A 14,825-nucleotide genomic window follows, 5' to 3' on the forward strand; every position below is an offset into this window, starting at 1 on the left:
TTTTCACAGTATGTCTGATAATATTTCTCCTTCAGGAGAAAGTCTTATTTGTTTTCATTCAGCTAGAATAAAAGCAGTTTTAAATTTTTTAAAAACCATTTTAAGGTCAAAATTATTAGCCCATTTAAGCTATATTTTTTTCGATAGTCTACAGCAGTGTTTCCCAACCCTGTTCCTGGAGGCACACCAACAGTACATATTTTGGATGTCTCCCTTTTCTGACCCATTAACTTCAGGTGTTGGAGTCTCTTCTGATGTTATGATAAGTTGATTCAGGTGTGTTTAATTAGGGAGAGGTTGAAAATGTGTACTGTTGGTGTGCCTTCAGGAACAGGGTTGGAAAACACTGGTCTACAGAACAAATCATCGTGGTAAACTAACTTGCCTAATTACCCTAATCTGCCTAGTTAACCTAATTAACCTAGTTAAGCCTTTAAATGTCCCTTTAAGCTGTCTTGAAAAATATCTAGTCAAATATTATGTACTGTCATCATGGCAAAGGTAAAATAAATCAGTTATTAGAAATGAGCTATTAAAACTATTGTTTAGAAATGTGTTGAAAAAAATCTCTCTGTTAAACAGAAACTGGGGAAAAAGCTAAACAGGGGGGCTAATAATTCAGGTGGTTTAATAATTCTGACTTCAACTGTAAAAATGATTTCAGTTCTTAAATGTCCTCTGCTTGTAAACTCGTAAATAAATGATTGTGATTGGTTTATGAGATCATGAAGAGTCATGAAATGTGATTATCGGCCAATACCGATCTCTGTCTGATTTTTGAGAGCACCCCTAATTACAATCAATGCATCCATGCTTAATAGTATTAATTGCTTGCAAAATAAATCTCAGTACTTACAAACACACACTGGATGTCTGTCATAGTTTAAATTAAAACATATTACAAAATTAATAAAATGACTTCAGCTAATATAGGTTTCTAGGAATGATTACTGAAGAATCACACTGAATACTACTGAAAAAAAATCTGCTTTTTCATCATGAGTAAAATTAATTTTAATATGGATTCAAACAGAAAACTATGATATTAAGGTGTGATAACATTTTGCAATATTAGTTTTTGACTAAATATATGCAACACAATAGATTTCTTTAAATATTAAAATCACAAATCATCAAAAGTTATGAACTTGACAAATATCTATTACATTTATATATCTTCTTACAATTTCAGCAGGGTGTGTGTCTCTCTCAGTGCGCAGTCTGTGCAGTTCCTCCTGGTACTGTGCAATGGTAACCTCTCTGTTCAGCTCCACCGCCTTCAGCATCTGCAGCTCTGCACTGAGTTTAGTGTTCTCCAGCTCAGCACTGCGCACATGAGACTGCGAGCATGCACAAAAAACATGGATCAGTGTGTGTATCACATCTGCAAATGCACAAACTTATGCTTTATAACCTGTACATACTACACACACTCACTTTGTAAAGCTCCCTCTCGTCTCTTTCATTCTTCAGCTGAGTTTGTAAGCTGTCCCTCTCAGAAATCACCTTCTGCAGCTTGTCTCTTAAACTAGACGACAAAAAAGCAACAAATAATAATTATATATGCAATCTTTTCCTTGTCCAAAGTTCTAGGTTATAAAATCTAATTTAAAACCTGGCAAAAAAAGAAAACATTACTGAAATAAATTAAACATTATGGAATAAGATTATGAAAAATAAATAAAATGATAAAATAAAATAATAATAAAGTGAAATAATAAAAATGATAACAGGAGCGAAATGATAACAGGAGATGAAGGACAAAGATGAAGGTGTATTAAAATGTTTAAATTCATTTAATTTTTAAAAGTTTTTTTTTTTAAATAAAATAAAATTAAATTAAATAAAAAAATAAATGAAACAATTTGTCTCAGATATAACAACACTACTCTAAATTAAATAGTAAATACTTTCATATCAGGTAATATGTGTATAGGCCTTACCAGTCGAGTTCGGTCTCTTTAAGTACAGCTTTTTGTGTGATCTTTAGCAGGTCCTGCTCAAGCTGCCTCACTCTGCTTTGAGCCTCCTCCTTCTCTTCAATCAGGTTTTTTTTGCAGCTCCTGCCATTGGGCATCAGATGCTATCAATCAAACCTTACAGCCAATCGACAATTTTATTTTATTTATGAGCAAAAAGCTGTAATAGCCAATACTGATTCCCAAATGTCCCAAAAATGCAACAGATGTTTACTACGTATGGATTTCAGTAATTTTTTTTCTAAAGTTCTGATAAATTCTTTTAATAAATTCATTTCTTTTAAACTACTAATAAAAATATTGTCAGAGTTTTTTTCTATTTCAAAAAATGACAATTGGTCTGAATATTAAATACTTTCGTTGTTTAAAATTAAAATTCAGAGATCAGATGTTAGTTTGTTAGCTCTTCTGATGTTATCTATTGTGTTATCTGAATCTGATTATTGGTTGATGAGCAGAAAAGGAAAAAAAATGGTAAAAAAATAGCCTAACCAGAACAATATGCAACATATATAAAACAAATTGTTAAATAACAGGGTATACAAAAAAAAACATTTCGATAAATGTGAAGTTAAATTTAAAATCCTTGATATTCTATTACCTGGACAAATTATTTATAAAATTCCCTGACTTTCAATGTCTGGAATAAAGCTTTCAAAATTCCATTATTAACCCCCTTTGAATTTTTTTCTTTTTTTAAATATTTCCCAAATTATGTTTAACAGAGCAAGGGAATTTTCACAGTACGTCTGATAATATTTTTTCTCCCGGAGAAAGTCTTATTTGTTTTATTTTGGCTAGAAAAAAATGCAGTTTTAATTTTTTTAAAAGCCATTTTAAGGTCAAAATTATTTGCCTCTATAAGCAAATTTGTTTTTTGATAGTCTATAGAATAAATTATTGTTATACAATAACTTGCCTAATTACCATAACCTTAACCTAATTAACCTAGTTAAGCCTTTAAATGTCACTTTAAGCTGTACAGAAGTGTCTTAAAAACATCTAGTAAAATATTGTTTACTGTCATCAGGGCAAAGATAAAATAAATCAGTTATTAGAAATAAGTTATTAAAACTATGTTTAGAAATGTTTTGAAAAAATCTTCACTCCGTTAAACAAAAATTGGGGGGAGGGGGGGTGGATTAAACAGGAATGTTGGAAACCTGTAACCAGTGGCATCTACAGTAGGAAAAACAAATTAAAAAAGTAAAGTAAAGTAAAAAACAAAAAAACAAAAAAACAAATTAAAACAGTTTTTTAAACTATCCCTTTAACTGACTGAGCTGAAAATTATGAGAAATGCGACTCATTCAGAAAAGCCTGATTCAGTCTATCCGATAAAAAAAAAAAGTAATACTGAAGCAAATTTCCCAACAGTATGATGTCAGCTGTAAAGGGGGTGGGGGGGCTCTTCAATTTCACTTTTGAAGCGGTGGTTCATATTTAAAATTCGTCATCGGTAAATCACAGTAACATCTGGTTCTTAAAGCATGCATATACGCCTTGTCCTCCAGCTAATCTGGTGACTCGTGGTGTTTTACGGCCAATGATGTTTCGGAATTGCAGCACAGGCAAATAAAATGTGTGGTCGTAAAATTAGCAGCCACAAAATATATGCTTATGTTCTCACGATAAAGAGGAAGTCTATTTTCATATGTAAGTTCTGACAGTTTAACAGACACAAGCACACTTATGGTGTACGAAAAGAGTTTGAGTGACTAGTGTGTGTGTGTGTGTGTGTGTGTGTGAGAGAGAGAGAGAGAGAGAGAGAGTTATTTAAAAGTGTTAATGTTTTATTTGTGGTGTTCTTTGTCCTTTGTGACACTCATAATTCACACTTACGCATTTCAAAAGGTAGAAGGAAACACTAGAGGGCGCTGAAAGACCAACAACCAAATCGACTCAAATCCTGACATTTTTTGGAGCTTTTAATGTGCATGCAGTGCAGAGAAAAACAATAACACCACATCAGAGCCAAACGGAATCGAAAGAGTTTTTTTGGGTTATATTCTACACTTACATCTCACATCTTGAGGGAAAGTCAATGGTCAAATATATATAAATAAATAAATAATAAAAAAAATATATATATATATATATATATATATATATATATATATATATTCATTCAATTTCTTTTCGGCTTAGTCCCTTTATTAATCTGGGGTGGCCACAGCGGAATAAACTGCCAACTTATGCAGCACATGTTTTACGCAGCAGATGCCCTTCCAGCTGCAACCCATCACTGGGAAACACCCACACACATAAACTACAATCAATTATATATATAATAAATTTTTTTTTTTTTTTTAATCACACTCTCCAAAATCACACTGTGGATATCAACCTATCAAAATGCCACCAAACTTTAACATGCAGAGTAAATCATTTAAAAGGAGTTTCATATAGAAATAACTCTCTATTTCAAACTATGCTTGCTTTTCAAAGTGCTTAAGTCACAAAGTCAGTTGTGATTTCTCAGGACACTTCAGTAACATTTATCAGGTAGCAGTAGCACTGACATTTTTATGTGTTGCATTTTAAAATTCGATAATAGCACCCAGAAATGTGGTCAAAAATAAACTCAAAGAAAAAAAGGGAAAGAAAGAGAGAGAGAAAAATCCCGTGACTGGCTGCTGTTGTGTCAGTGACTGGGCAGGTCTCCACCTCTCTGTTGAGTGGTTTTGGTGGACATTAACTCCTGGCTGTGTGCTCATTTTTGACGTCACCTCTACGCTCTGTGGTCAGTATGGCACCGCCACCATAACAGACCCACATAAACTTTTCTCTCAATCTGTTTTTCTCAAACTCCCAGTAAATTGTCCTCAGCACAGTCAGAATTAAGTACGGATAAATCACATGACTTTATGAGGAAGGTTAGTAATGCGCGCACACACACACACACATACACACACACACACACACACACACACACACACACACACTATCTGATAAGATAAAGTGCTCTGTGGGAGTAAGTTCACAGTCGTTCAAACAGAGATGCGTTTTACACTTGGAGACAGAAAGTCTTAAAGCACAAATGTTCACATACACGCACAGGAAAGGGCTTTGATGTGTAGATAACTTGAACTTGTGATCTCTGGTGTGTTACAAGCTTCTCAAACACTGTGTGTGTGTAAGCCATCTTTGCTGCTTCATTGGTTGGTCTCTTTTATTTGTGAAGGTGTGTTTAGTACCTGGTTCTGTTGTCTCTGTTTCTCCTGAAGCTGATCTCTCTCCTGTGTGAGAAGCCGGAGTGCTTTCTGCAGCTCTTTGCACTCTTGCTGAACTTCTTCTACACGTTGCTGCTCACGTATACAGTTAAATAAGACAAAATAAATAACAGACATAAGTGTTTTTACATAACCTAGTCAGATGTTCTGCTGCTACCTGATCATAGATAGCATCTGATCATAACAGAGGGTGAAAGATCTGGAATGTTCTCAAAAAATGCGTGTGTGTGTTTATATATAGTGATGTGAAAAAGTATTTGCCCCCTTACTGAATTCTTATTTTATTTACATGCATCACATTTTAATGTTTCAGATCATCAAACAAATTTAAGTATTAGTCAAAGATAGCACAAGTAAACACATTATGCAGTTTTTAAATGGAGGCTTTTATTATTAATGGAAAACAAAATACAAAACTACATCGCCCTGTGTGAAAAAGTGTTTGCCCATAAACCTAATAACTGGTAGGGCCACCCTTAGCAGCAACAATTGCAATTACGCATTTTCGATAACTTGCATTGAGTTTGTTACAGCACTGTAAAGGAATTTTGGCCCACTCATCTTTGCAGAATGGTCATAATTCAGCCACAGTGGAGGGTTTTTGAGCATGAACCGCCTTTTTAAGGACATGCCACAGCATCTCAATTGGATTCATGTCAGGACTTTGACTAGACCACTCCAAAGCCGTCATTTAATTTTTCTTCAGCCATTCAGAAGGAAACTTTGGATCATTGTCCTACTGCAGAACTCAAGTTCACTTCAGCTTGAGGTCATTAACCAATGGCCGGACATTCTCCTTCAGGATATGTTGGCACACAGCAGAATTCATGGTTGTGATAAATCAGAGTTAAGTTATGTTTTAACGGTGGGGCAAACATTTTTTCACACAAGGCTGTGTAGTTTTGGTTTCCATTTATAATAAAAACCTTCTTTAAAAAAACTGTATTTTTTTAACACGGCTTAAATATACACACAATAATATTGGGGTAAAATTGACAAAAAAAATTGGCAAAATTGGCTTAATTGGCAAAAGATTTGAATTACATCATTTTTTAAACAGTCATTACTGAACTTAACAGACATTTTACACATTTTAATTTAACAAACACAGGGAAAAGTCATAATTTTAGCTAACAAACTTGTTTTCTGCTTTGCAGAACTGAACTAAATGGCCACTTATTTATTTTGTATGCATTCCTTTATTTATTTAATTATTTTTTAATTTTTGTATTCAGATTTTAATAAATAATTAAGTATATGTACTTTGTAACTGACCACAACTGTAACAGTCTTTTCTCTTTTTGTTACATTATATTCACTGGTATTACCACAATGGAACATTGGAAAGAATAAACTTTTCTTTACACTTTGGCAATAAAACAAGCCAGTTGAGGTGACATCACTATAAATTTTCTATATAATGCATACCTCAAGAAGTCCGGTCTTTGTCGTCACAACCAGTATGTCCGAGTTTCCATCATCTTCCACCGTCAGTAGCTCCTCCCCTGTGGGTGTGGCCGGGCGAAACTGGAACGGTGTGCTTGCACCTCTGATTTCACCCGTATGTGTGACATAACAGAACTGATAAAACTCACCATCACTGCGGGGAACATAATAACCTAGGAAACAACATGCAGACCATTTTCTTACCTGGGTTTGATTTAGTACTTTATATAAAAAAAATATTAACAAAAATAAAATACACTAATGATACATTCTTAACAACATAAAGTGCCAAGTAAACATGGAGGTAATTTGTTGGACATTAAAAAATGTAAATATAATTATTTACAAAATAATTAAGATTATCTTTGATGAAGAAGTTGCTGTTTGAATAAAAGTATTTACATTTCTATATCGGCTGAGTAAAAAATTAAATTAACAATGTAATCTTATCATCATTGCAGTTTTTAGTGGTTTGCAATAGTTTTTTTTTCTATTTTCTACTTAATGTTTTATATGCAGTTGAGGTCAGAATATATATATATATATATATATATATATATATATATATATATATATATATATATATATATATATATATATATATATATATATATATATATACACATATATATATATATATGTGTGCAGACATATATACACATATACATATATATACACACACATATATATATATATATGTATATGTGTATATGTCTATATATATATATATATTTATATGTCTATATATATATATATATATATATATATATATATATATATATATATATATATATATATATATATATATATATATATATATATATATATATATATATATATATATATATATATATATATGTATGTATGTATGTATGTATGTATGTATGTATGTATATGTACACACAGGTATAAAATAATTTCCCACCCTTAATTGCTGTTGCATGATGCTTAGAGTAGTATGTGTTGATTTTATGTGTGTGAGTGTATGTGTTTATGTATGTACCCTGAAAGATGATAGTTCGGTGAACAGTGGATCCCTCCGTGTAGTTTTCCGGCATGGGAGACCAGAGGAACGTGTAGTAGTCTCTTGCACTGCTCCAGCCCACCTAACACAAACACAACACACGCAGAGTAAATGTAAAATGACCAATGAAGGCCTATGAAAAAGGTTACAATAAAAAGGAAAAAAAAACTAGTTCAGAATGACATTAACAACTCAAGTAAAACAATAAAAATATGCAAGTACCACCTAGTCAAAAAAACAAAAACATTACTTACTATCAATAATTTAAACAGACAGTTCTAGTACTTTATGTCATTTCAATTTCACAGGTAATAAATAAGAATCACAATAAGCCAAAGAAAAAAAAAATGATCTGATACATCTGTAAGTCATAGCCAGCTTCGAAGAGGCCACAGTGTGTGGGTATGTAGGGCTGGAAAAAGCAGGCGTAATGGAAAAAAGGACCGGGAAAAAGGTGAAAATTTTACACTTGCTTCAAAGGCGACAGAAATTGTGTGGTTACTCTAAAAAGCATGTGTGCACGTGAATTTCATTCATTCTGCCTTTGAAGCTAGTGTAAAATTTTCACTTCCATAACCACTCCTTTTTGTGCGTGCAGTGCACAAATGAGTGATTATATGTCTTTTTATGCAGTTTTAAATGAAATATGACAGAAACATGTACAGAATGTAACGTAGTGTCATAAACTTGTCACATACAGTTAAGTCATACAGTTAAAAACCACACACACACACATACACATACACACACACACACAGTCAGTCAGTCAGTCAGCAATTTGTCTTTGTGATTTTTTTTACACTACCTAACATTTACTTTGATTACTATACATAACATCTGTAATTCCTTTTTTTACGGAAAGTACTCTGCTTTTATCTGACGCAGAGTTGTATGTGAAGAAATCACCTATTAATTACAGAAAAGAGGAGAAAAGAGGAGAGCAAGAGGAGAGAGATGGTATTCTAGTGTGTTTCAAACAACCATACTTGTACATACAGGACCGTTAAATGATAAATTAAATAATAATAGGGCTGACTTGACTATAAATCAGGTGCATAAGGACATGTTCGGCATGCACACGACAAGTTAATTATATGGTACCCAAGTGTGTATTTCTGTGCTTAAACCTACAGTATGCGTGTGTATGCGTGATTACACTGCATTTTAGAATTGCTTAAAGGAAGCCTGTTTTCGACGTGCCTCAACATCCTACTTGATAAAGAATACTATGTTTGTTTAGCCTAAAAAAAAGTAAAGAGAAAATTTTTTTTAACCACAACACAGACTGTGTCCAAGCTGGCGATAAACATTTATTGAACAATAAAATTATAAACAGATAATCTTCTATAAACCAGTGGCATTTTGAATCAAAGCATTTAATTTTCAATTTCAGATGAATAAAAAAATCTGTAACTGTGCCATTTTAGTATCACTGCATAAAATAATTTTAACAGTTTGCACGTTTTATTTTATATTATTCTTTTATATTAATCCATCTATCTATTGATCCAGACAGACAGACAGACAGACAGACAGACAGACAGACAGACAGACAGACAGACAGACAGACAGACAGACAGACAGACAGACAGACAGACAGATAGATAGACAGATAGATAGATAGATAGATAGATAGATAGATAGATAGATAGATAGATAGATAGATAGATAGATAGATAGATAGATAGATAGATAGATAGATAGATAGATAGATAGATAGATAGATAGATAGATAGATAGATAGATAGAAAGAAACATACAGAAAATTTTAATTTCTTATCTCTAAATTATGCAATTCACTGAAACAGTACTTTCTCAAAGCCACTAGAGGGAGCCTGTGGTTCATAAAGCAATAAATAGGACTACACAAATAAAGGTGAGTGTATTAAATATCCGTGAGTGCCGGAGGAATAAATCCCCCATTACCTCATTGATTATTTAATTATAACTCCATATACAGTTTAAATCAGAATTATTAAACCCACTTTGAATTTTTTTTCTTTTTTAAAGATATATATATAAGCAGTTTTAAATTGTTTTAAAAACATTTTAAGGTCAAAATTATTAGCCCCTTTAAGCTATATTTTTTCGATAGTCTACAGAACAAACCATAGTTATACAATAACTTGCCTAATTACCCTAACCTGCCTAGTTAACTTAATAAAGCTTAAGTCTTTAAATGTCACTTTAAGCTGTATAAAAGTGTCTTCAAAAATATCTAGTAATTTTTTTTACTGTCATCATGGCAAAGATAAAATAAATCAGTTATTAGAAATGAGTTATTAAAACTATTATGTTGAGAAATGTGTTGAAAAAAATCTCTCCGTTACACAGAAATTGGGGCGAAAAATAAACAGGGGCGCTAATAATTCAGGGGGTTTAATAATTCTGTCTTCAACTGTATTGTTAAAATTAACCTACCCGTTTAGATTAGTATAACATTAAAGTCTCGCTACAATTATCTTTTTATGCATTACACAGTTCATGAGAGGAAATATTTGATATAATACTATATCCTATAGCAGAAAGAAAGAAAGAAAAAATAAAAAAGAAAGAAAGAATGAATGAATGAATGAAGCCATAAGGAAGGATTCAGTTGTCATAAGAAAAGCCCACAACATCCAACACAACACACATGCGAACACATACACAGACAAGTTCAAACCACAACCCTCTTCTCCCATAAACTAACCATCAAAACAAGAGTGATATTGAGCAGATTAACCATTTTCCCCAATCCAATTTTCCCCCTTAACCCACCACTCTAAATGTTGTATGGAAAGATCTGGTTGATTTGAAGTGCCTTTTATGTAGTCATAAAGTGTCATTGTATCTTAACAAGATGTAAAGTTTCTGTGCTCTCATTTCCTCTTGATTAAGTGCGAGATTAAATTTCAACATGAAAGCAAGAGCTAGAGAAAAAGAAAGTGTTTTTAAATTGAATAGCATCTCTGTATATGACAAGCAGTTTTTTTTGTAGACATGGGTGAGATAATGTGCACCAACCTTAAAGATTCCGACCCAGTCTTTTGGATGTGGGGTGATGAAAGAAGTGAGTGTGTAATGACATTCAAGAGCTGCCTGCGGGAGGAAGCTTTTCCCAACATTCTGGAAGATGACATGGGCGAAGTTGGATGTCTCCATGACAACACTTCCTCCTCCACCTGCAGATGCTCCAACATTACAGGACGACGACATTGTAAGTGATCTAGGAATGCCTGTTACTGTTCTACCTGGAAGCAGAAGGAATGAAGATTACAAAGCAATTCTGTTTAATTTACACATTCACACAAGGTTCAACGTTTATTTGAATGACCATTACTGCAGAATAAACCCCAATAGACATTTTATTTATATATTATTCTGCATTTTTGCAGCTACCTACAAGTGAATTAATCAATACATATTAAATATTAATTATATTCTCCTGTTTTACTCGTAGAGACCATAATCCATGCACAGCTATTTAGAAAACATTGGTTTCACAAAAAGAAAGATGACTTATTAAGCATTAGCCCGTTTTATACCTTATCATTTATTATGATTAACCTATAAGAATGGTGGCACGGTAGCGTAGTGAGCAGAACTGTCTCCCCACAGCAAGAACGATGCTGGTTTGAGCCTCGGCTGGGTCAGTTGTCGTTTCTTTGTGGAGTTTACAAGTTCTCCCTGTGTTAGTGTGGATGCTCTGGTTTCCCCCACAAGTCCAAAAACTTGCGTTACAGGTGAATTGGGTAGGCTAAATTGTCCTCAGTGTATGTGTGTAAATGAGAATTTATGGTTGTTTCCTAGTGATGGGTTGCAGCTGGAAGGGCATCCGCTGCATAAAACATATGCTGGATAAGTTGACGGTTCATTCCACTGTGGCGATACCAGATTAATAAAGAGACTAAGCCGAAAATAAAATAAATGGATGAATGAATGAATGAATAACCTATAAGAATGGCAGCAAGGTGGAGTAGTGGGTATCGCTGTCGCCCCACAGCAAGAAGGTTGCTGGTTTGAGCCTCGGCTGGGTCAGTTGGCATTTCTGTCTGGAGTTTGCACGTTCTCACCGTATTCACATGGGTTTCCTCCAGGTGCTCCGGTTTCCCCCACAAGTCCAAAGACATGTGCTATAGGTGAAATGGGTACGCTAAATACTCCGCTATATATGTGTGTGAATTAGTGTATGGGTGTTTCCCAGTGATGGGTTGGAGCTGGAAGGGCATTCACTGTGTAAAACATATGCTGGATAAATTGCAGGTTCACTCTGCTGTGGCGACCCCTAATTAATAAAGGGACTAAGTCGAAAAGAAAATGAATAAATGAATCAACCTAAAAGAATCAAGTATTAAAAAAAATTGTCTACATAAAACTACATTTTAAGTTACTCTTCATTAATTTTATTTTTTATTATGCGTGTTCAAATTCTTAATTTACAGTGCTACTTTGAAAGTTTAAAGATATTGATATTAGCACATGAAAGTCTAAAATTCTCTCAAAGTTTTGAATGAATATTCTTCATGTTGCCTTCATGTATTCGAAGTTAAATGTTGAGTAATAATATTTAATATTGATTATTGCACATTGTCCATGGAACTTTGTCTAAAACATTGCAGCTGAACTAATTTTAGAATGTTAAGAAAACAATGTTGGTTGCAAATGTATAAAATGGAAAGTTACCTCAGCATTAATCAAAACAAGAACAAGTTCTTGTTTAACATCTTTTTTTAAAACATGCTGAAAAGCAGACGTTTACAGAGAGCATTCAGAAAACGTAAAATGAACGTTATGAAAATGTTATTAGAACATATCTACCCTAGCTAAAACTGCAATGTATAGAAATGGTTTATAAATGAGCTGCATAAAGAAGACCTGCCCTAGTTCAGACTGGATGGGGCGATGCCGAGTAGGCCTGTATTCATGTCACTGCTGATGGTGCTGTAATCCCTTTCCAGGCCTTTATCGTCAACAGCTAATTTATTTTACAAAAATGTATATATTCGTACCGAACTGACAATAAGAAGCTTGAAAACGTGACATTCTTGGTTTTACTAAAACGTGTCTGTTTAAACCGAGAGGTATATGCAATTTCACTTGCATCATGTTGCTAACTTACAAGCCACTGCGGGTTTTAATGATTGTTACAAGTAACGTATAGTAAAAGGCGTGCCTTTTTTCTATATTATACGACATAAATATTACTGCCGGTGCCGGAGAGGATGAGCTAATGTAATGAGTTTTAATCTCTTCACTGCAATCCCAGCCCTAAATACATTGCGATAACCCGCACACAATTGCAACTTCTGTTTCAAAGATTATCACTATAAATATATAAATCATCGCTCAATAAATCTGTTATACCTGTAATCCATGTTTACTTGAAGATCTGATAACTCTTGTTGTTTAGATTGCCAGTCAACGCAGACTGAAAGCGTCCCTTGTCATAATACTGAACCGGGTGTCAACATGTTTTGGGACCTATAAACGTCACGATACTTCCGGTCGGGCGCTCCCTGTGATTGGTTTATTTACTCTTGTCACAGAGATTCTTGTATTACCATTGGTTAGTGGAGAACCCCAACAAAACAGTGATGAGTCCAACTCTTTTGAGCGAATCGGTCCTCTCGAACAGAATGCGATTTAAAAAGACCTCGGTTCACCTCATAGTGTATATATCTATGGGTTCACCTCAAATGTTTTCCTTCTTGTCAGCTAAGATTCAATTCGGTTCGTGAGAGAATCATTTCAGTTCACTTCTAAAGTTTAAAAGGATGATTCGTTTACGAGTCAGATATTGCTTTATCAAAACACATCTGCAATTAATGAAAGAAATGCTAAGCGTTAAACTATCATTGTTTTAGATCGTGATGTATTAAGAAACGTTCTATGATAATATTTAAAAATTAAAATTAGAAATATAGTTAAACATTAAACAGTTAAAATAAATGTAATGCGTTCCTTATATATTAAATCGTGTATAATGTATCAACAGTGAGGGTAGAAAATATAACAAGCAAAGTAAACATCATTTTATAAGGCTGGCCTCACAAAGAACAGTTTCTAGAGTTGTTGTTTCATATAAAAAGTTGAAATACGTGACGACTTAAAGATCTCTAAAGAACTTTACAACAGTAAAGAAAACGTCAGAAACCTTATTTGTGTAATTCGTGTGCTAGGAAAGGGTCTTTGTATTTTTTTTTTTTTTTACCATTTTTTTACCATAATGTCTCTTTTGGATTCGGAGCAAAATGAGGTCGTTCTCCTTTAAGCGCAAGGACATACAGTGACCATAAATTCGCTTAAAAGTCTAAAACGTCTAGCCATTCTTAATCTTTTAAGTAGTATCACCTTAATTCTATTCAAAGAAATCACAGCATGAACGTGGGCAGAAACTCCATGATATCTCGACGACGATCTCGATCTAATTGGTTGATAATCAAATCCGTATCAGTGGTTGGTGGAAGGAGTATGTCAATCATAGGACCCGCCCCCTGTGTTCCTGACTCGTTCACTACTGTCTCTAGGCGCTGAGGTCAAGGGGGATAAGCATGGCCGCTTTGTTTAGAGGGTATCGGAATTTTTATAAAAGAACTAATAAACATGTGGAGCTCATATTGGGTAGGTAATTTCCTCATTAATCGTCTGTTGACAGACCAAGTTGATAAAAGCGCCGCTAATGTTATTGCAATGAGTAACTTGGTTCGGGAAATTACTTTTTTCTTTATTCTTTTCATCTTGTTGTCAGTTGTGTGCACATTCGTGGAATATAATTGAGCATGTCATTAGAAATATATAATAAGACATTGTGCACAATATGCAATTCACTGTTTACTTTTTAAGCAATGTAAGTTGTGCAATCCAGTTGGGGTTTAGGAGCTCATAGCTTACATATTATAGTTAAAAATATTTGTTAAACTGTAAACTATTAACCATTGCAATGTTTTAAATTGTGTTCTAAAATTAAATATATTTGCCAGCCTTCTCAACAAATTTAGATTGGAATTAAGCTTTTATGTCACTTAAGTTTTCATATGGCAATGATTTTAATATGTGCTCAACCTAATAGTTTCATGAATTGGATTATTTATATATATTTGACTTTAACTTATACTGTCATGACATTGTTTTTTACATGATTGTTCCTCTAAGCTCATTGTC

The 14,825-nt window shown here is 33.5% G+C and overlaps 2 protein-coding genes across 2 annotated transcripts in view; one reads left to right on the forward strand and one right to left on the reverse strand.

Moving 5' to 3' along the window:
• tax1bp1a (Tax1 (human T-cell leukemia virus type I) binding protein 1a) overlaps positions 1–13,130 on the reverse strand; it is a 39,424-nt gene extending 26,294 nt beyond the window's left edge. Inside the window, exons 1-8 of the mRNA XM_056480528.1 lie at positions 13,029–13,130; positions 10,689–10,915; positions 7,662–7,764; positions 6,641–6,831; positions 5,177–5,284; positions 1,944–2,083; positions 1,438–1,528; positions 1,185–1,340 (exon numbers count right to left, since the gene is read on the reverse strand). Of these exons, the coding sequence (XP_056336503.1) occupies positions 1,185–1,340; positions 1,438–1,528; positions 1,944–2,083; positions 5,177–5,284; positions 6,641–6,831; positions 7,662–7,764; positions 10,689–10,880 (981 nt within the window). The 5' untranslated portion in view covers positions 10,881–10,915; positions 13,029–13,130. The remainder of the gene's footprint in view (positions 1–1,184; positions 1,341–1,437; positions 1,529–1,943; positions 2,084–5,176; positions 5,285–6,640; positions 6,832–7,661; positions 7,765–10,688; positions 10,916–13,028) is intronic.
• A 1,036-nt stretch (positions 13,131–14,166) lies between these two features.
• hibadha (3-hydroxyisobutyrate dehydrogenase a) overlaps positions 14,167–14,825 on the forward strand; it is a 50,432-nt gene continuing 49,773 nt past the window's right edge. The window contains exon 1 of the mRNA XM_056480268.1: positions 14,167–14,285. Within this exon, the coding sequence (XP_056336243.1) occupies positions 14,216–14,285 (70 nt within the window). The 5' untranslated portion in view covers positions 14,167–14,215. The remainder of the gene's footprint in view (positions 14,286–14,825) is intronic.

Source organism: Danio aesculapii, chromosome 19 (assembly GCF_903798145.1).
Source record: "Danio aesculapii chromosome 19, fDanAes4.1, whole genome shotgun sequence".
NCBI lineage: Eukaryota > Metazoa > Chordata > Actinopteri > Cypriniformes > Danionidae > Danio > Danio aesculapii.